Source organism: Odocoileus virginianus, chromosome 2 (assembly GCF_023699985.2).
Source record: "Odocoileus virginianus isolate 20LAN1187 ecotype Illinois chromosome 2, Ovbor_1.2, whole genome shotgun sequence".
Lineage (NCBI taxonomy): Eukaryota > Metazoa > Chordata > Mammalia > Artiodactyla > Cervidae > Odocoileus > Odocoileus virginianus.
In genome coordinates this window covers 11,235,682-11,258,233 of record NC_069675.1, presented here as the reverse complement: position 1 = coordinate 11,258,233, position 22,552 = coordinate 11,235,682, and the positions used below count along the sequence as shown (strand labels likewise).

The 22,552-nt window shown below is 42.6% G+C and overlaps 1 protein-coding gene across 5 annotated transcripts in view; it reads right to left on the bottom strand.

Annotated features, from left to right (window-relative positions):
* The window catches only part of SFXN5 (sideroflexin 5), a 123,921-nt gene that overhangs the window by 62,301 nt on the left and 39,068 nt on the right, over positions 1-22,552 (bottom strand). For 4 of the 5 annotated variants that reach the window (XM_070476322.1, XM_020883347.2, XM_020883346.2 and 1 more), the window contains 4 exons: positions 21,958-21,984; positions 21,411-21,465; positions 19,135-19,160; positions 524-577 (listed from right to left, as the gene is read on the bottom strand). In XM_070476322.1, the coding sequence (XP_070332423.1) occupies positions 524-577; positions 19,135-19,160; positions 21,411-21,465; positions 21,958-21,984 (162 nt within the window). The remainder of the gene's footprint in view (positions 1-523; positions 578-19,134; positions 19,161-21,410; positions 21,466-21,957; positions 21,985-22,552) is intronic. The other variant, XM_070476313.1, reaches the window with a different exon arrangement.

Genomic DNA, 22,552 nt, shown 5'->3' with positions numbered 1-22,552 from the left:
TCAGGAAGACTCTGCATTTTTTCCTGAAGACCAACAGGTTTTTCTTCCTGTCCTGCTTTCCTTACACAGACACATACAGAGCTACTGTTTTGAGACAGCCACAACCCAGACTGCCTCCAAGGGCAGAGACTGGGGTCCGTAATGCTCTTTCACCCACCTCACTACCCTAGGGTTGAGGGTGGATTACCTCCCCCATAGATTTGGATGAGGCTGATGTCAAAATGAGGCAGAGGGCCTCAGAGTCACTGGCCATGGAACAAGCATCCAGGTGAAGCCAGCCCTCATCCCCTCTGTGCAAAGGTTAGGGCACATATAATGGCCCAAGGGCTGGCTGCTGGGACCTGCTCAGCAGGACCGAAGTCCTAAGGTTTCTCCCAGTGGCTTCGGGGTTGGGGAGGAGTCGGAAGGGGGGGCGACTTTCCGCAAGGGGACTAGATAGAGAGGTGACGCTGGGGCAGGGTGCTCTAACCAGCACTTGTTGGGTGCCCTCTCAGGAGCCTTCTCTTCGCAGGGAAATTGTTACCTGCCAGAAGACAGTGGACGCCAATGTCTGATTGGGCAAGAGAAGACCAACAACCTATGAGAGAGAAAGAAAAGGCTGAAGAAGGAAGAAGAAACCCCCTACACTTTTGCAAAGAAAAATGACAGAGTCACGAACAAAAGTGAGCTGGATCCGTACAAACCGATGTGTATGATCAGTACAAACCACTGCCCAAAGTGAGATGACATACAATGAAGAAACCATGGTTGCAGAATTATATGACAGCATAATCCATTTTTATAAAGGGAAAAAACTTCACCATATATATCATGTACACAAATACACATACATATACATATCTCCAGGCATCAAAAAAATCTATAGCACAGCACGTAGATGTCCCTGCAGGTCAGTACTTCCTCACATTCTTCTGGAGTATTTCTGTGTTCTTTTTAGCAGCAGATGTGTATTTTCATAACTGGTGTCCAGGGGAACAATAAAAACAAAGGAGCACACAAAAGGAGCCCCTTCCACCCAGCTAACCTGGCTTCTTCGCACCCTAGCCGTCCAACAGGATCTTTCTGAGGACTCAAAAATATTCATTTCAAAGGCTTTAAAGGGTGCGTGCTCAGTCGTGTCTGACTCTTTGCAACCCCATTGACTGTATCCCACCTAACTCCTCTGTCCATGGAATTTTCTAGGCAAGAATACTTGAGTGGGTTGCCATTTCCTCCTACAAGGGATCTTCCCAACCAAGGGATCAAACCCACATCTCCTGCATTGGTAGGCAGATTCTTTACCACTGATCTGCCTGGGAAGCTCCATATTTAAAGGCCTTTTTACCAACACAAGTAGGGAAATTTATATATTATCTCTGGGCCCCCATGAAGCAAAACCTACACTATGTTTAGGCTATTGAATGAAACATAGATGTCTAATAAGTATTTGTTGAATGTGTGAATAAATGAATAAATACACACATATGACCAAGTCTGGTTACATAAGTGTGGACTCATTATTTCCAAAGCCCAAATATCTAAGGCCTAGACCCAACGACTTTATTCTTTTGGTTTATGTCCAGATTAATTGCCTGATCTTGACACTGACCAAATCTTAGACTTCAAGGATTCATATGTATCTGTCAGATTTACCTTTTGAGTGCTTGTGCGCAAAATAACATCTACCAAGTGCTGTTGCATATGGAAAAAATGTGCACAGCCATCCACATATTGACTTATTTATTATTCCTGTAGATAAAATGGCTCTTTGGCAAGAATTTCTGTAAGGAACAAGTATAAACATTCAATTCTATGCAGTAAATCAAATTCTAGACATCCTTAGCAGCATTAGTAAATCATGTTTTAAACATTAAAATGTTTTAAAACAGTGAACATGCATACACATTTATATTTATTGGCCCATATCAGTTTGAATAAAATTATATAATGTAAAGCCATTCCATAGCACTGATGAAGGATTATCTTATGATATTTTTTCCCCCAAATAAGATCCCTACTCAATTTTTCTTCTCAATGACAGCTTACGGTGTTGGAGTGAGAATCAGGGATCTGGGTCTCAGCTTTGGTTCTATTCCTGTATGCTCTCCAGCAGAAGACTTGCCCCTTTGGGGTTCTAGCTTTCTCCCCTGCAGGATGAAGAGGTTGACCTTGGAGTTCCTATCTCAGCTTAAATTCTATTCCCCAAGTCCAAGTAGTAGGTATGAAGCCAATACAGATGGTTCCATTGTCTGTAAAAGGGAATTTTCCCACCAGTCCTGCCAAGAAGGAACTCCAGGGGACCCAGGATCTCCTCCTAGTGCCCTAGTCAGGACCAGACCATAGCGAGGAAACAGCCTAGAGAGGCCAAAGCTGGGCACAGACAGGTGAGCCCATGAGTGTGTGGTAGGCGTGTGTGTGTGTGTGGGCGTGCATTCTCCTGCACTGGAATGTACATACACATATGTGTATGTCTGCTTGCCTCCTAGCCCAAGGAAATAAAAGCTATTTTCCACTGTTGGGAAACACATTCCCTTAACCCACTGGTTTATATAACACAGGTGTGTTATGAGCTACACTGCATTCTCCCCCTCAGTTTCCTTTGCACCCCCTGAACTGCACTTGGGTCACCAGGGCCATCAGGAGATGTGGCCCATGGGACTCACTGTATCTGCCAGACAGCTGTTGTCCAGGACTCACTGTTCATTACATTGGTCCCCTTTATCAATCCTCTTGGAGGAAATTTCTGGTTTCAGGATCAGAAATTTATACTTCTGAACATCCGGTTTGCATCTATCTTATAGACACAGGGCCTCCAACTGTGTCCCTCTTTGCATTGACTGTCAAGATGTCCAGGCTGGGTCTCCTACATCTGCCAAGGAGACAGACCACACTGCATGTGTCTTGTGTGCAACTGGACTTACACCTTTATTTTATCTTTTCTTCTCTAACTTTCCTTTTGTCTCATTTTCAACTTACTTGCTTTTTCTTATGTGATATTGAGTTATTTTTCAGAACAAACTATAGCCCTAAATTAAAGCAAACTAGTACCCAGTCTATGCAATACACACACACACACACACACACAGTGTAACCAGTGAGTTTTTCACCTGGTTGGCCAATCTGACCAGACTCCTGTCCCAAACTCCTGCACAGGCTGGGCACCTGTGCCTCGGCACGCTTTCTTAAAGAGATGAATTAATCGATTGATTTCACTAAGTATTTTTACTTATGTCACTTTCAAGATCTTTATTAAAACTTTGGGGTCCAAACAAAATAGAGATTACTTTCTATGTTCTACAAATGGGGCAACTGAGGCTTAGACAAATTCAGTGATCTGCCAAAGGCTTCAAAGCAAGCTAGAGAAAGTCAGGTCTCTTGATTTCTGGCTTGGGAGCCCCACCTCTCTAGGGCTTCCTTCTCCAGCTCAACTGCCTGAGTACAAAGGAAAAGTCACATTATATGTCCATTTTCGAGCATCTTCTATGCACTGAGCTCCATCAGCTTCTGGAGGAGACTACCAGAAGAGTTGAATATCAAACCATGGTGAACACAAGGACCAAACAGCAAAATGTATGGGGATGTCTTCCATAACTCCTGGGCCTGGAAATGACTAGATTGTTTAAACAGGTATTTGGATGTGTGTAAACTTGGTAAGTTCTCACATTCAAGCAGGAGTTGAGGAAAAGAGAGGTCTGGTTATCTGCCAAAGGAGGTGGTAGGCTGGAGCTGAGGTGTGCACGTGTGTGCTCCTGGGAGCAGGAACGGCTGAGAGATGAGCTTCGTTGGAGGAGGCTCAGGCAATCAGCAGATGGGAGTCCGGGGAGGGAGAGGTGAGTAGGCAGTGAAACACCATGCCACACTGGCCGAAGGGGACGCCAGGGAGCCATCTGAGGCTGAGGCAAGAGGAACCGGGACCCGCCTTCCAGGTTCCTACAGTGGCTGGTGGGGCTGCAAGCACGCAGTGCCAGCCCCGCTCCCTATTAGGCAACACGCAGCACCATCTGCACAATCCCAGGAGCAAGAGCAGATATTTTATAACTTCCTTTTTTCTTTTTAAGTCTAAATTAAAAATAAATGTTCCTTCAGTTCTCAGATGTATATCTCTGGTGCAACCTGCCCACATTGCCTCACGCTGCCCTTTCCAGAACACGGCAGGGGAAACGAGGAAAGAGATGAATAGAGAGAGGGAGCCAGTCCGCCGGCTTCAATGCCAGTGGATGGCACCTCTTCCAAGACGGAGATGCTTCAGCGTGGCCGCTCAGCGGGTAGAGAGCCCAGAAAGCGGCTGGGACCAGGGAACATAGAGGAGAGCCGACAGCCAGAATTCCCAGCCTGCACCCTATCTTGTCGCAGGACCTCGGCCAAATCGCACATCCTATCTTTGCTCCCATTTATAGTTCATAACACGACTAGGGTCCCCTCCAAGGCTCCCGCCCCCTGGCAGCTGCCCTCTCTGCACATCTGTCTGCCTTGGCTTCCTCTTCCCTTGGGTGGCCGGCCACAGGCCCTAGTGACTGGTCCTCAGGCTCTGGTGGTGGGAGGAGCTGGACTCCAATTCTGGTGCTCATATGTACTGGCTGTGTGACCACGCACAAGTGACTTGAGGTCTTCGTGCCTCTGTTTTTTCATCTGTTAAATGGGTACGGTCCTGGTACCTCTCTGGGTGACCAGGAGAACTAGTGAGGCGTGGCAAGAATTGGGCAGGGTGTCTGGAATGGAGACTGCGCCCCCTCCCCAGGTGTTAGGTGTTAGTATCGTTCCTCTCCTTCTATCTCATTCTTTTCTAGTCTTTGTTGTTCTCTCATGTCTCTGACCTTCACAGTCTACATTACACAACTGAGCAACATTTAGTCCACAAAAGGTAGTGAGCTCCTGACGGTAGAGTCAGGGCTTTTCTCTCTGATGTCCCCCAAAGCACTCAGCACAAAGCTGGGCCCACAGCACACACCAGAAGAACATTGCTAACTCATTATTAAGGACATTAACTTATTCTTGGCCAGGGAAAGGATCTATGATGGATTATGACAATGACCACCATCGTCCTTCTCTTTCTTACTCCCTTGATTAAAGTCTGATTGCATGAGGCTGTCGGCCTTTGAAGAGGGGAACAGATGGAGTTTGGCCCTTGCATATACCCGTGCCAGGGGAGGAATTTGTTTCCATGCTCTTGGTATTGCTTTAGCCAAAGGCAGGTGGGAGGAAGTGGCAGTGTGCCAGTTCGAAGCCCAGGCCTCGGAGACCTTATTTATTTATGCCGGCCCTCTGTGCTCCTAACATTGCAGAGAGGTGACACGTCCTGACCAGTGTTCTCATCCAAGGAGGATGAGATGTGAGGAGCAGAGTCCAGTCTGGTTGAGTTGACTCCCATTTGACCCCAGACCTGCAGTGAGAAGCAAAACTACCTCAATCAAGCCCAGCCTAGACCAGCCAAACTCCCGGGTAACTGCAGATCCCTAAGAATGAACGCTATGGCTACTGCTGCAATTTTGTGGATGTTTGTTAGTCAGCACTAGAGTAGCAATAGCCGATTGATACAGGGATTACTTCACATAAAGAGTGAATATGCTGTCCTTCCTGGGCGAAATTCTGTACCACTACTGTCTTCCCTAGTGATGCTGGTTCCTGAGCAGCCCAGCTTGTCAACCTACTCCAACTGGTGACCATTGGTCCAGTTCTCGGGCCACCCTGGCTGGTCCAGAAAGAAGGGAAGTTTGTAACGGAGCCTCATCTCAGGACAGAATGAGGAACGGGGCCGACTGTACCCCTATGGCAACTGGCTCACAAGAAAAACCACAACTGCACTTCAGCCCTCCACCTTCAGAGTGTCCTAACCTCTGCAGAGAGATGAGGTCTCAGTGTGGGAGAGAGGCACCAAATATCTCATCTGCTTGGCCAGAAGTGAGACATGAACCACTGAAGACAGGGACAAGGCAGCAAGTCTGCCGGCCACAATTCTGTGTGCTATGATATTGGGACTCAGAACTGAGCAACCTCCCACCCCTGGGGCTGGCGCTCATATGAAAGTGATTCAAGAGATAAGAAAAAGAAAACTTTAAAAGTATAAAAAAAATTCAAAGGGGAAACAGGGTGTGTGTCTAAACAACTGAGTGGTGAAATTTAAGTCAAGGGAAGACTACAGGGTACAAAATTGTCTTGCTTGGCAGGAAAATGGCAGAAATATTAGTCCTGCCACCCTCCACCCCATCTTCATTTGGCTAATCCCTCCTCATCCTCTGGGTTTCAGGTTAGTTGTAACTTCCTCCAGGAAGCCCCCTCCAGCCCTTAAGATGACGTAGGTCTCCTGTCACATGCTCTCTCAGCACCCTGCCTGCCTTCTTTGCAGTATTTATCTTGGTAGTAAATATATGTTTAAAATCTGTCTTCCTCGAGAGCTTCCAGATGCTTCAGAGGGATGAGACCACATAACGTTCACTTCTCAAATACCTGGGAGTCCTTGCCGGCAAAGCAACAGTCCTTTAGCATCACACACGTTTCCTCCACACTGATGCACTCAGATCTAAAATGTTCCTCTTCATTTTCAAAAGACCTTGCATGGGCTCCAGTACTCAACAATTTGCCTGCTTTTTCCTTCGACTTTGTCTCCATCTTCTGATTTCTATAGCTAATGGTCTGAAAAGTAATACTTGGGCGCATTAGGGGTGCTGCTATTTAAAGCAGCCCAACTGTTTCAAGAAAATATCTTTTGTCAAATGAATGTTTGTCCCTGACTGGTCCATTCCAGTTTAACTGAACCCCACCTCTTAGATGGTATAAACTAAGCCAGAGCTGCAGTGAGAAGCAAATCAGACACCAGCCATTTTGGTGTCTGATTACAATGGCCAGGAAGAAAATTGGGGTTGGGATTGAAATGTGTGAAAAAGTCGAGTCTGGGATGAAGAGGGTTGGGAGATGTGAGAAAGGCCCTGAGACTCAGCCAAATCCTCACGTAAGTGAACCCTCCAGGGCCCACCCGGCCTCCCCACAGAGAGGATGTGACTTAAACCAGCACCTTTGCAGAAATGGGGTTTCTAAGTCTACACGACCATCTGCAGCATTAAAATGAGAGGGTTCAGAGTAGATAGGACTCTTTATGTCCCAAGAAAGTATCAGGTTTGGACGTAACCTGAGACCTCTGAATTCACTGACAGGATGCTCCCAGTCTGTCCTCCTCAGTCTCCCAGCTGGATATGAGGGGTTTCAGCCTTGAGTTCTGAGACTCCCGGAATGACAGGAGAGAGGAGAGGAGGACGGCAATGTCAGGGAGCTCAGGGCCGAGAAGGGAGACACAGAGGCCGCCTGGAAGAGCCTCAGGCTCTCTGCCCTGAGACGTTATGGGAGCCAAGGGTGCAGGCTGGCAGCTGGAGAAATGCAGCGAGGACAGGATGGGGGCCACACCCTGGCCCTGCCTCTCCCCAGCCACACGTGCCCAGAAAGGACAGGGCTGCATACCTCTTGAAGGAAACCTGAGGACTTAGATGCCAACTGTCAAAAGCGATCACAGTTGGTGGGGGTCTTTCTGGGAAGGTACCTGAAAAAGGGGAGCCATGAACTGCACCCGCCTGGGAACAGCCTTGGTGCACTGGCTTAGCCGCCATGCTTATGTATAAATTGGGATCACTTTGCCACACATCAAGGGGGGAAAAGTTTCCATCTTCAAATGTTAAGCTTAAAATAAGACACTACATGGGTGCCAGTAGATCTGTGAAATCTGCTGACTAAACTGGCACCAGCTTCTGGGAGAAAACCAGCTCGTTTCTCCTGAGCTCTGGGAGTGAGCAGAATGTGGGCAGGGTTAAGTTACTCTCAGGCAAGGTGGGAGCAGCATGGCGGGGCGGGGTCAAGTCAGGGATGCTCACCCAGGCAGGAGGTAATTTGGATATTACTTCCAGAAGCATCTTAGTCAAGACACCTGCCAGCCTGACTCACCCCTTCCCTTTATCACTCAGGGACCCAGTTCCTAGCACATTCGCTGGCACCCCATTTCTATTTTGGTAAGCATTTTAGTGGTTTCTGCATGTGTATATTTCTTACCCATTCTATCACAGCAGGGGCTTCCCTAAGGCATGGACTGGAACCTTCACTCCCCTTCAGACCACGCCTTTACTGAGATGTTCAGTGCTAGCAGGAGACAGCAGGGTCTTAGGAGAGGTGATGTGGCTGGTGGAAGCCACGCCCGGGGTTGAAGTGCCCAGAGAGTCACAGTGCTCCCTCCTTACTGGGCAAGGTGGTGGCCCCAAGAAGGGAGTGGGACCAATGAGTCCTCACATTTCTTATCCACATCGAAGTGCCCAGATAGACTGCCACATGTTCTCCACAACCAGTGGCTCCTCCCGGGACCTGGCCTCTGGCCCAGCTGTTCTGAATCCTGGGATACAGCTACTTGGGGCTAAGAAGTGAGTCTCACCTAGGGAGGCTAGGTGAGTATTGTCATTTTGCTCCGGCTGCCACTGAGACCATCCCAGCTCATGTTGCCCAATAATACCAATCATGTGTTCATACAGGATGTCAGAGGCTGGAATTCCTATTCTCACATCCTACACATTTCTTCGCAGAGGGATGTTTGCTGTAGGCTGGGAGGGACTCGTCCTGGTAGGACATTCACAGTATCTACTTCAGCAGTAAAGCCCTGAGAAACATGGGAATCGGCACCCACATTCCTACAATGCCTACAAGGCCGTAGTGGCCCTGGAGTGATTGATTTGTCTTAGGAAGAGGAGAGGGAGGAAAACTACAGGGTGTTCTCAATAACACTTGTGAACTAGAGAGAGTGCTGGCATCCCTTGGGTTGGCTAGATTATGCCAGTTGATGGCAGCCATTAATTTTGAAAGGGTCCCGTTGACCTCTTATGAGGAATAAGCCCCAAACTCAACTTCTGTGGTTTGAGAGAGATGATACTGCCAAATGATATATCTTTTTATTTTCAAGCATTGATGGAATCTTTATAAAAATTTATTATGGAAGATCCTTGTTTGACTACCTATAGCTATTCTTCTTGTCTTTCTCACTAATGAATCCCTATATTTGGGGATTGATTATATACATCCAGCTAATTTATATTATTTGATTATAATATAAACAAAACTGTTGTGTGACACTCTGAAGAAGACTACTTAAAAGGAAATGACTCATATAAAAGGTACATCCTTTTACTTCTCCCTTCTTTCTCCTCCCTGGGATGTAGATGTGATGACTGGATCTTCAACAGCCATCCTGGGCTATGAAGTTACTGACACTAGAAGCCAGCACTGAGAATGATGTAGAAGAATGGAAGTCTGGATTCACAATGACTGTGGGATCTGCCTATCTCCAAAATTCTTTGATCTGAGAGGGAAATAAATTATTTTGTTTAAACTACTATTGTTTTGAACTTTTTGTTATATACAAAAGGTCCTACTCTTCATATAATCATATACTATGCTACAAAGAAAACCATAATAAATTTCAAATGGCAAAATTGTAGAGGTCACTTTCTCTAAAAATCAGATAAACTAGAAATAATAATAAAAGAATATATAATTTTAAAACACAATCATTTGGAATTTAAAATGTATTCTTCTGACTAATTGATTAAAGAGGATTCAAAGCTATAATTTCAGACTTATTTCAAAAATAAAAATATAGATCATTGTATGAAAACTTATACATAGCCAAGTATCTGATATACTCAGAAGCAAATTCAGAGCCCTAAAGAGTTTCATTAGAAGGAAAGAATAAGAATAAATAAGAATAAATTCAAAGCAATAAGTTTTTTAAAAAGTCAGCCACAACAAATTAAAGAGGAAAAGTGGATATTATGAAAAGAAGAAATGAACAAATTAGAAATGAAAACAGAAGAATTGATAAATGCATCTAAGAGCTGATTCCTAGACACAACCCTCAAAAATCCAGTTATTTTAATAAAGGAGATGAAGGTGAGAAGTGGGGACAAGACTCAAAGCTCAATCCAAGGAAAGACCATTATATTTTAAGAATCAATATTTAAAACTTTTCTACCAAAGACACCAGAGAGTAAAGAAAAGATGACTAGGAGAAGAGATTTGCAATATATATAATTCAAAGGATTAATATCCAAATATAAAAGGAACACTTACAAATTAATTAGAAAAATATAGTCAATGTAAGAATGGACAAAGGATATTAATAGCTAATTCATAGAAGAGGAAATGTAAATAGTCAATAAATATATGAAAAAAAGTGAGATCTTTTGGTGTTCAGGGAAATGTGCATTGCCTTTTACACAGCAAGCTCAGTTTCTGGAATGGGCCCTTAAGAAATCCTACTTGTACCAAAAAAGCATTATAAGGATTTTCCCACAGCACTGTTATTTCTAATGGAAAGTTATCAGAAATAATCTAAATCCATCACTACGGGAGAGATTGTTTCTCAGCAGGAAAAATGAAAGGAGGTGGGAAGGAAGGAAAGAGATCTTTACATAGGCAAAGTGCTAAGTGTAATTAAGCTATTTGTAGATAAGTAAGTATACTTTTGTATTTTTAATGGAAAAGATACAAAACAAAACAAAAATTTTAGTGATGATTCATTTTTATGCAAATACCTAGGAAAAAAGCCTGAAAGTTCACACCAGACTTCTCACAGAGGTTACTTCTGGGAGCAGATTTGGAGTTCAGGGTTGTCAGAGGAACTTTAATATTTTTTTGCATTGTTTGAATTCTGAGTTGAGAGAATATATTCATGTATTACTTGTATAACTTTAAAAATATTCTTTAAAAAATTCTTAGTGATATTTTTGAATTCCAAAGAACATATTCATGTATTACTTGTATAATTTTATAAAATATATGGAGAAGATTTTTTTTAATCCTAAGTATATTTCTGCACTCCAAAGATAAAGAGAGAAAATACCAAAAGATCCCAAAGGGAATGGGGGAGGTTTACCTATAAAGAAAAAGAGAATCAGGCCAACTATTGTTCATGTATAAGAGGGGAAAAAAATCATTTCAGATATGCAAGGACTCAGAAAGTATTGCCCACACACTCTTAATATTATTCAAAAAAGTATTCTAGCCAAGCATAGAGAACACACACACACATACACACACACGCAACATATATACTTGTGAAGTTTAACATAGGTGTTAAGCAAGGGTTCAAAAAACTGGTGAGATTCCAGACTATGTACAAAATCTGGGCAAGTGTATATGAATGAAGTGGAAAACAGGGTAAAATGGTGTGCTAAAAATCTCTTCCTTTATGAGTAGGATTGGGGAGGTCCTGTTTCCTATTCAGTTATTGATATTGATAAGGTAAATACAATGAAATCGCTCTATAACACATTACAGGTGAATGGTAACTAGAGAGGATTAAGATGCTCCCCTTCAAAACTACTTAAGAAACAAAAATGACCAATGAAAATTATCAGTCTAGTAGAAATCAGGAAAATAGATGGAAACAATAACAAACTTACTACTGGATGGCTGGGAGAAGTGCTCACAACAACCAGTGGCAGAATAAATATGAGTAAGTTCCATTAATTACTGAAGTTAAAGACAGTTTCTCAAAGTGGATTAAAAAAAGTAGAATTCAGTTCAGTTTTGTCTATGAGAGACATATACACAGAAATATCACTCTAATGAAAATGTGTAGGCAATAATTTACAAGTCGAACAAACAAAAAGGGAATAGAAATATTAACATGAGGTGAAGTAGAATTCAAGCAACGATATTCAAAGAAACAGATGTTTCGTGTGTGTGTGTATATGTGTGCATCTGTGAGAGAAAGAGAGAGGTGGGAAGGTGGAGATTATAACCTCTAGAAGATAAAAATGTCATGAACATACCAAACTCCACTGCACTGAAATATACACAGCAAAAACTATGAGAAATGTAAGGAAATTAAACACACACAATTATGGTGGGAGAAATTTATAATACTTTCTCAGAATATTTCAGAACAATGTAGAAGTTTCAGGGAAATTACAAAAGGATAGAGGTGAGAATGATATTCCTATACATGTTGATACATATTTAAAACACATGCGTAAAATGAAACATTTCAAGTGTACAAAGGAGTCTAGAGGATAGTATAATGAACATCCACATACTGCCGAATCTAATTATTTTGTTAAATTTTTGTGAAAATTTTCTTTTTAAAAGATGAAACATCAAAGATATAAATGAAGCTCCTCCTATTCTGCTAGATCCCATTGCCTCTCTCTCTCCAGAGGTAAGTAGTATCATGAATCTGTTGCTGACTGTTCCCATGAATGTTTTTACAACTCCATGAAAAATATACCCATAAATATATATTCCTATATATTATATATTAACATATTTTATATATAATATTGCTTTACATATCAAAACATTATATAAATTACATCAGACAGTATTACTACTCTGCTACTGCTTTTTTCATTCATCACTGTTTTTGAGATTTATCAGTATTGACAAATGTAGCCCTGTTCATTTTTTTCTTTCCTGTGTTAAGTTTTCTGAAGTATGACTAAATCATGACTTATTTTTCCATTCTCTTGTTGATGGACAAGTGGCTTCTTTATTTTGCTGTTACAAACAGTGTTGCAAGTATTTTCTTTTCTTACATAAAGTGTTTTGTGTATGAGGTGAAATCTAATTTTATTTCTTCTCCATATAGGTAGCATCATTTGTTAGAAGGTCCATCTTTCTTCTCCACTGAACTGTCAAATATCAAGCTTCCATATGGGTATGGGCACGTTTCCAAACTTTCTATTCCTCTCCAATGATCTATTTGCTTATCCCCAAACCCAAACCAAAACTCAGTTGGTAAAGAATCCGCCTGCAATGCAGGAGATCCTGGTTCAATTCCTGGGTCGGGAAGATCCACTGGAGAAGGGATAGGCTCCCCACTGCAATATTCTGGCCTGGAGAATTCCGTGGACTGTATAGTCCATGGGGTTGCAAAGGGCCAGACATGACTGAGTGACTTTCACTTTCACTTTTATACTACTACTCCTAGGATGACTCTCCTGTTACCACATTCTTGAAAATTGTCTTGGCTGTTCTTGGCCCTTAGCCTATTCGTTAAATTTTAGTATCAATTTGTTAAGTTCCATGAAAAATCCTGTTATTTTGATTGGAATTATATTGAATATAATTTGAAGAAAATGAGTATCTTCATGATTACAAATACTTCTACCCAAGGCAATATATTTATCCATTTATTTAGTTGAAGGTCTACAATGGCCTTCGATAAAGTGCTATAAGTTTTTCCATAAAGGTCTTGACATCCTTTCTTGAATTTATTTTGGGTAACTTATCATTCTAAGTGCTATTTTAAATGTTTTTTTTTAAATCAAAATCTAAATGTTTGCTATAGGCTTATAGGCATACAGCAATGATTTTATATATTTGTCCTACATCCAGAAATCTTATAAAATAGTAGTTCCAATAGTTTGCCTGTTCTCATGAATACTTGTGTTTATTCTTTTCCGATCCTAATATTTTTCATGTCTTATTCTGCTTGTTAGTCTCTTAGGAAAAATGACAGATAGAAGCACTATCGTCAAACATTCTTACTCTGTCCCAGACATTAAGATTTTACCTTTATTTGATTCATCTTTAAGAATGGCACTTGCAACAAATAGTCAAACAATTGGTGGGACTCAAGAGGGAGGGAATGTATGTATACTTAGGACTGATTCACATTGTTGCACAGCAGAAATCCACATAACATTGCAAAACAATATCCTCCAATTAAAAAAAATTAATGGGTTGAAGACTTAAACAGATATTTCTCCAAAGAAGACATACAGATGGCCAACAAACACATGAAAAGTTGCTCAACATTGCTCATTATTAAGAAATGCAAATCAGCACTGTTTATAATAGCCAGGACATGGAAGAAACCCAGATGCCCATCAGCAGACGAATGGATGAGGAAGCTGTGGTACATATACACCATGGAATATTACTCAGCCATTAAAAAGAATTCATTGGAATCAGTTCTAATGAGATGGATGAAACTGGAGCCCATTATACAGAGCGAAGTAAGCCAGAAAGATAAAGACCATTACAGTATACTAACACATATATATGGAATTTAGAAAGATGGTAACAATAACCCTATATGCAAAACAGAAAAAGAGACTCAGATGTATAGAACAGACTTGTGGACTCTGGGAGAAGGTGAGGGTGGGATGTTTCAAGAGAACAGCATCAAAACATGTATATTATCTAGGGTGAAACAGATCACCAGCCCAGGTTGGGTGCATGAGACAAGTGCTCGGGCCTGGTGCACTGGGAAGACCCAGAGGGATCGGGTGGAGAGGGAAGTGGGAGGGGGGACCGGGATGGGGAATACATGTAAATCCATGGCTAATTCATTTCAATGTATGACAAAAACCACTGCAATGATGTAAAGTAATTAGCTTCCAACTAATAAAAATAAATGGAAAAAAAAAAAGAAATGCAAATCAAAACTACAGTGAGGTATTGCCTCACACCAGTCAGAATGGCCATCATCAAAAAAATCTACAAAAATACAAATCTACAAAAATGCTGGAGAGGATGTGGAAAAAAGGGAAACTTCTTGCTCTATTGGTGGGAAATATAAATTGATACAGCCACTATGGAAAACTGTATGGAGCTTTAAAAAACTAGGAATAAAACTACCATATGACCCAACAATCTCACTACTGGGCATATACCCTGAGAAAAACAATAATTCAAAAAGACACCTGTGCCCTAATTTTTGTAGCAGCACTGTTTATGATAGCTAGGACATGGAAACAACCTGGATGTCCATCAATAGATGAATGGATAAAGAAGTTGTGGTACATACATACAATAGAATGCTGTCGTTGTTTAGTCGCTAAGTCATGTCCAACTCTTTTGTGACCCCATGGACCGTGGCCTACCAGGCTCCTCTCTCCATGGGATTCCCCAGGCAAGAATACTGGAGTGGGTTGCCATTTCCTTCTCCAGGGCATCTTCCCAACTCAGGGATTGAACCCACATTTCCTGCATTGGCAGGTAGACTCTCTAGCACTGAGCCACCAGGGGAAGTCCCACAATGGAGTATTACTCAGTCACAAAACAGAATGGATTTGAGTCCGTTAAAGTGAGGTGGATGAACCTACTGCCTGTTATACAGAGTGAAGTAAGTTTGAAAGAGAAAAACAAATATTGTATATTAGTGAATATACACGGAATCCAGAAAAATGGAAATGATGAACCTATTTCCAGGGCAGGAGTAGAGACACAGACATAAGGCATGAACTTGTGGACACAGTGGGGAAGGAGATGAACTGAGACAGTAGCACTGACATATATACACTCCCGTGTGTAAAACAGATCACTTGCAGGCAGCAGCTGTAGTGCTCAGGGAACTCAGCTCAGGGCTGTGATGACCTAGATGGGTGGGATGGGGGTAGGGTGGGAGGGAAGCTGGAGAGGGAGGGGATATATGTATACTTAAAGCTGACTCATGTTGTTCTACATCAGAAACCAACACAGAATAGCAAAGCAATTATCCTCCAAATGAAAAAATGTTTTAAAGAATAGCACTTGCTATGGGGTTTGGTTGTTTTCCTCTTTTTTGACAGATATTCTATTAAGTTAATGAACCTCCCTTCTAGATCTAAATAATCTTTTTTTATAATTATAAATGGAGTTATATTGTATCAAATGATTTTTCTGTATATACTAAGTTATCATTTCTCCTTCAATTTGTTAATGTGATGAACTACATTAATACATTCTCTAATGTTACCATTTTTGGTAAATACTGTATGATATATTTTAATACATTGCTGGATTCAACTTGTTATTATTTCATTTAGACTATTTATGTATAATTTCATAAGTGATATTGACCTAAATTTTTTCTTTCTTATATCTACTTATTTGGTATCAGTCTCAAAGTGCCTCATAAATGAACTGGAGAACATTTCCTCCTTTTTATTCTCTTTAAAGAATTTTGTAAAGATGGAATTTGGCTATTCCTTCGAGTGTATTCACCTGAAAGATCATAGCAGCCTAGTGGTAAGTTCTGGTTTGTTTGTTACTTCTTTGGTGCATATATTTTAAGCAACTGATCTAATTTCTTTCTCTTTACAGATCTTTTCAAATCCTGTATTTCATCTTGTTATGCAGTTTTTGGTAATCTATACTTTTTTAGAAATGTGTCCTTTTTTTCTAAGTCTTCAAATTTACTGCCTCAGGTTGCTTAATGCATTCTGACCTTTTAAACTTCTATTACAGCTTTAATTATTCTATCTTTTAGTCCTAGTATTGTTCATTTGTATCTTTTTTCTTGCTCAGTATTGCCAGAAATGACTATTTAATTACTCCTTACAGAAAAGCTATGAATTTACCCTTAATATATATTTCCAACAATATCAAAACACATATGTACAAGAGTATCTATTCTTGCATTATTCATATTGGCAAAATAATGTAAACAATCTAAATGTCCATATGTAGGAAAATACTGGAGTGGGTGGCCATTCCCTTCTGCAGGGGATTTCCTGACCCAGGGATCGAATCCAGGGTCTCCCACACTGCAGGCAAATTCTTTATTGTCTGAGCTACCATGGAAGCCATGTAAGAAAATAGTTGAATAAATTATGGCACTTCCACGTAGTATATTGTTATGCAGCTATTTTTTTAAAAAAAGAATGAGGAAGATCTCTATAAACTGATATACTGTTATTTCCAAGGTATGTCATTAAGTGAAAAAAATTAGACCAAAGGGTTATATAGTATGCTACCTTTTATAAAAAAGAAAGGAAAATATATTTGCATTTGCTTATTTTTACAAAAAGAAATGGGAGCATAAGATTATTTACTTAGAGAGGATGAGTGGGAAGGACCCCCCCATAAAGGGTTAGAGAGGGAAATGGAATTGTATTATGCCTTTTTAACATAGCTAGGTGGTAAAGAGCCTGCCTCCCAATGCAGGAGGCATAAGACACACAGGTTCAATCCCTGGATAGGGAAGATCCGCTAGGGAAGGAAATGACAACCCACTCCAGTATTCTTGCCTAGAGAATCCTATGGACCGAGGAGCTGGTAGGTCACAAACAGTTGGACACGACTGAAACGACTTAGCACACAGCACACAATATAGCTTTGACTTTTGAATTATGTTGATATTTTATATAGTTTCAAAAATAAATCAATAAGAATGGGGAAACAGCTGAAATTCACTGGCAACAGAAACAAATAAACCTAACTATCTCAAATAAATAACATATACACACAGAAGAAAATAATTCAAATAACTTTTGAACATGGTCCTCTAACTATATGCTTTATAGGTAGGATCTATTCAATGGACAAAAAGAGCTTCAAAGAAATCTTAAGGTTTATTTAATACATTTTGGTGGATTAATATATGCTTGAGTGGCATTAATGTAGAAATTCTGAAGTTCTTTTATTTGTATATACAAGATTTTGTAACTGAATAAATACATTATTGTATTCTCATTCAGGGAGAAGAAAGATTGTAGATATGGAATGGAAAGAGGGGAATGACTCTGAGATGTTGGATTGGAATTAGATGTATTAGTCGAAGTCATGATTTTTAAAAAGTTGTATGTCCTAGATCTGTCTGCTAAGAGGGCCTAGAAACAATGACATCCCAGTGACAATGAGCACAGTGAGCATACCTGGATAGCTAGATTTTGGTTTCTAAATACCATTCCCCTCTGAAGGGAATCAGGCTCTTTGGAGAAATGGATGAGCCGGGTCTAGAGCAGAGAAACTACAAGATGAGTTTGGAGTATCCATACATTGTGCCAGCAAGTATTGAAGCACATATTCTAAGAACAAAAAAACATGTCATGTCAAAGGGACAGAAAAATTGCTTTAAGGGTCTCTACTGGTCAAATTTGGCACAATTTTTATATAAAAATGAATAATGACAAAAGTAAATTATTATCCATGGAACACAAAAAATATACAAGACCATACTGATAATTTTTAAAAACATGAAAGTGGGAGGCAGAAGGGAAGACCCTTATTTACAGGAGGCCATAAATTAATAAATATAGAATGATAATTATGAAATAAATAGAAAATTTTAGACTAGGTAAATATCCTGTTCCCAATCATTTTTCACTTAGTGGTTTTAACATCTGTTGGCCATCTTGGCCATCAGTTTAGGCTAATATGAAAAAAAAGTTACTATAAACATTTATGTATAGATTTTGTATGGACAAGTGTATTCACTTCTCTTAAAGTAAATACCTAAATATAGGATTGCTGACTCACATTGTAAGCATATGTTTAATTTTATAAGAAGCTGCAATATCATTTTACACACACACCTGCCCTGAACCCAGTCCCGATTCTAGGATCACATATTGCACTTAGCTGTTATCTCTTTGGCATCCTAGGTAAAATGGAAGAGAAATGAGGATGTATAGTGGAATATTATGCAGCAATGAACTAGAACAAGTTAATACTACATATAACAATAAGGCTCATAAACAGCTGAATGAAAGAAGCCAAGTCCCCCAAAAAGTAACTTTATATAAGTGATTCCATTTATATAAAGTTTGATAACATGCAAAATGAGAACACAATGAAGGAAATCAGAAAAGTGATTCCCTGTGAGGACAGTGACTGAGAGGGGTTCATAAGAGCTTTCTGAGATGCTCATAACGCTCTATATGTTTATCTAAATGATGTTCACTTTGTTGAGCTCACTTTGTGAAAATTTATCACGCTGTACATTTGTGACAAATGCAACCTTTCTGTACATTTGTTTTACTCCAATATAAAAAAAATTGAATAAACTTAATCTTGATTTCAAAACTGAACAAAAGTAATGCCGAGTTCTTCAGCTTTCAGAAGGCATCTGACTTCCCAAGATCCCTGGAAAAACTGTCTGACTTCCCAAGATCCCTGGAAAAACTTCCCTGTAATCAAACCAGCAAGTCCTAATTACTGACAATACTCGGAATGGGAAATATGCAGAGATGAAGGCTCTTCGAGGCTCTGGAGGGTGTATACTGGCACACCTTCTATGGGAAGAGGTTTGATAACACACATCAAGAGAATTAAAAAGAAATACATGATGCTTTCTATAATAATTCCCCTCCAGGAATTTATCCTAAATCAGCAACTCACTCAAATATTTATGAATGGTGATGTAAAGCTATACATTAAAAAATATTTTAGAAAAGAAAACCCTTTGAAGGTAATACTCACAATTGGCGTCCCAAAAGGAATGTAACCTGTGAGAGGACAGAGAAGAGTCAAGCTGTATAATCCTCTGCCCCACCTGCCTTTCAACCGAGATGCCAGGAGACTTCTGACCTTGATCTTAGCAGTGGCCCCGAGGAAAGGGCTCGGGTCAGTTAAGCAGGAGGCATCTCCAGCCCCCAGACCTTCTCCCAGCTCAGCCCTCCCCAGGACGAGGGCTCCCCTGTGTCCCCCAACCTCTTTGTCTCTGATGCCCTCAGTTCTCATTCTGCTCCAAAACCAGGGGCCCCCTCCTGAAGGGGGCCACCCACGGCTGGGGCACTGGCACTCCGCACTTGGCAGTCCTCCCATGACTTCCTCCATGAGGCACCACGCCCCTGCCCACACTCACCAGTGTCTCTGAAGGCCCTTGGGATGTCCTCCATCTTCCCTTATCTTGTCTTTCTAAAACATACCCTTACTTTCTTGGCATTATGACCACTACTGGAAAGGGCATCCCCTACCCACCTGAGATGTGTGGGTGGGGAGATGCCAGGGAGACTTCGTGCCAGAGCTCTTTGGATCTCTCGGGCCCTGGCTGGACATCCTTGATAGATCAGGAAAGGGCCTGTGTGCAGTGCAGCTGGGCCCTGGACACCATCTCATCACTGCTCACAGCCCCCGGACTATGACAAGGCCCCCTCCTTCACCCTCGCTGCTGTAGGTGGGCATCCTCCTGTCCCAGCCTCTAGCTGCCAGGTGCCAGCAGCCAGTCAGCTGCTGGCCGAGCAGCAGGGAAGCACACTTGTATGGGTTACTTCTAGAGCAAACGTTGGTCTCCTACATATGCATACACATGAGCCACCACTCTCCTACCAACACCCTCTAGGGAGAGACCCAAAGACTGATGAAAGAATTGCAGGATAATTTTGTCTCAAGGGGAGAGCCTGCCATGGCCCCATGTAGGTCCTGGGGAGCACCTATAGCCACGGCTACAAGAATCTTTGCGCCTTCTAATTCCTCACAACCAAGCCAGGGTCACCGGGCACTAACTGCCCTGGTTTATACAATGACATCACATGGCTGGCTATATTCTCCCACCCTCACGAGGTCAGGCTCTCTGAGGGTGGGGACACTGACTCGCCTCCTGGACTGAGAACATCCTCTGGTGGGGCTTCCCAAGGCAGCAGTCAGCCCCCCGCCACCCACCCTGCAAGTCAGGGGTGGGGGGCACACTCAATCACACCGGGAAATGGCGTGGAGGAGGCATCAGCACACTGGTGTGAGACTGGCCTCTGCTTTGTGACTCTGGACAAGCACCTTAGCCTCTCAGAAACTGGAGGCAGGGTAACCACACTGGCCCCAGCCAGTGTACAGGCAAGGGCTTTCCAGGCCACTAAGCTGTACATAAGCTGTACGTTGTTCAGTTGGTAAAGAATCTGCCTGCAATGCAGGAGACCCTGCTTCAATTCCTGGGTCAGGAAGATCCCCTGGAGAAGGGAATGGCTACCCACCCCAGTATTCTTGAGCTTCCCTTGTGACTCAGCTGGTACCTAGGTTTGATCCCTGGGTTGGGAAGATCCCCGGAGAAGGGAAAGGCTCCCCACTGCAGTTTTCTGGCCTGGAGAATTCCATGGACTGTATAGTCCATGGGGTCGCAAAGAGTTGGACATGACCCAGCAACTTTCACTTTCACTTTCAAGCTGTACATAGAGCTGTCCCTTGAGTGGCCGCAGGGTGGGGACTTCCTGGGGACACATTCTCCCATTGCCCGCTCTGCCCTCTGCTCTCCGTGGCATGGGAATCCACCTCCCTGTGTGTGCAGTGGTGCAAACTCAAGTGTGTACATGCAGAGGGCAGCTTAAAAGTAGGATCAGAGACGAGGGAGTTAGACTGGGGATTAACTGCACGAAGGGGCTGAGCAGGGAGCAGGGCTTGGAAGGAAGGCACACTGCGTGCACAGGTAAGACAAGAGTGGCTCACGGAAGGCAGGGCCCGCCCTAACAAACGTCACCCCGAAGCTGCCACTAAGTGAGCCGGGTATCACCCTGGGCTGGGGGCACCAGATTTACCTGTGGATGCCTCGACTCCATCCCAATTGCTCAGGCAGAAAAGACAGACAGACACATTTCAAAAGCTCCATAGACTGACCAGTCTCGAACAGTTGAGCCAAAATGACCATGCAGGTGCAGGTGTGGCCATGTACGTAACAGGTTTTGTATGCCCCTATCTGGATGTCCTTGGAGCTGTGACCCTCGTAAGTGGCCCAAATTGAGAAGAACCAGAGGGTCCCAAGGGCTTACCTGACATTCTAAAAGGCATGAAGATCTTCTCATTGGTGTCCGGGTGTAGAATAGCCTGGTAAGGGCAGGGAGCAGAGCATAGGGTGAGAGCTAGGGAGGGAGAAGGGACATGGTGGGAGGGAGGGGGAGGAGGTGAGGGGGCCCCCCCAGGGGAGACTCCAGTGGCCTGTAGCTATATCCCACCTTGCCTGGTGGCTGGTCAGTCCTCCCTACCATTTGGGGCAAGAAGAAAGCCAACATGGGCCACAGGCGGAGCTTTCCCTCCTGACAGATGCGCAGACCAAATGCAGGCACAGCAGACCATGTCTGCCTTGCAGGCCCTCCGTCCCCCATGCCATGCACACAAGAAACACAAGGATTCATGAAGAGAACCCACCGGGAAGGAGCTCAGGGGGCCCGGGAAAGGCAGGCTGACCTGAGCTCTAGTCTCCAGAGATTCAGGCCTGGGTGCAGAGGAAGAAGGAAGCGGGTGGAGAGGGTGGGGGCAGGGCAGGGTTTCAGAGGTCAGCAGAAGGGAGCAAAGGAAAGGAATCCAAAATGGACTTACCTGCTTGATTTTCTGTGCACTCCACAGCTGGAAAGGAGGAAGGGAGAAAAAGAAAGGGAAAGAAAATAAAGAACAAAGATTAAAAGCACATATTAGTTTAAGGTCTCAAAGCCCCATTTTCTAATCAGGGGCTCCATCTCAAAGGGCTTTAGAGGCTCAGGCTGTTTAGAGGCAACTAGCTGCCCCGGATGCCCCAGTTTCCCTGGACTGGGGGCAGGTGGCATCACTAGGAAGAAGGCCAGGGATCCCAGAAGAGCAGAGCTGGGGGAACTCACCCAGACTATTTAAACCAAGGGATCTCAACTCTGACTGTGCTGTAGAATTACTTGAAGAATTCTTCCAGCATGTTCCTAAAACTCCCTAGTTCATTTTAAGGTATAGATAAAAAGGTAAGAAGCCCTGATTTAAATGAAGATACTTTTCATTTAAGTACCTTCATTTCATTTCATTAGGTAGATACTTCAGCTGTCTCCTAGAATCAAAAGAGACCACCCAGCATAATTTTTCAGAGCTAGACAGACTGCCTGGATCCCTGGATTTGCCACTTCTACCTCTGAGCCTCCGTTTCCTCGTCTGTAAAATGGAGATAAGAGCT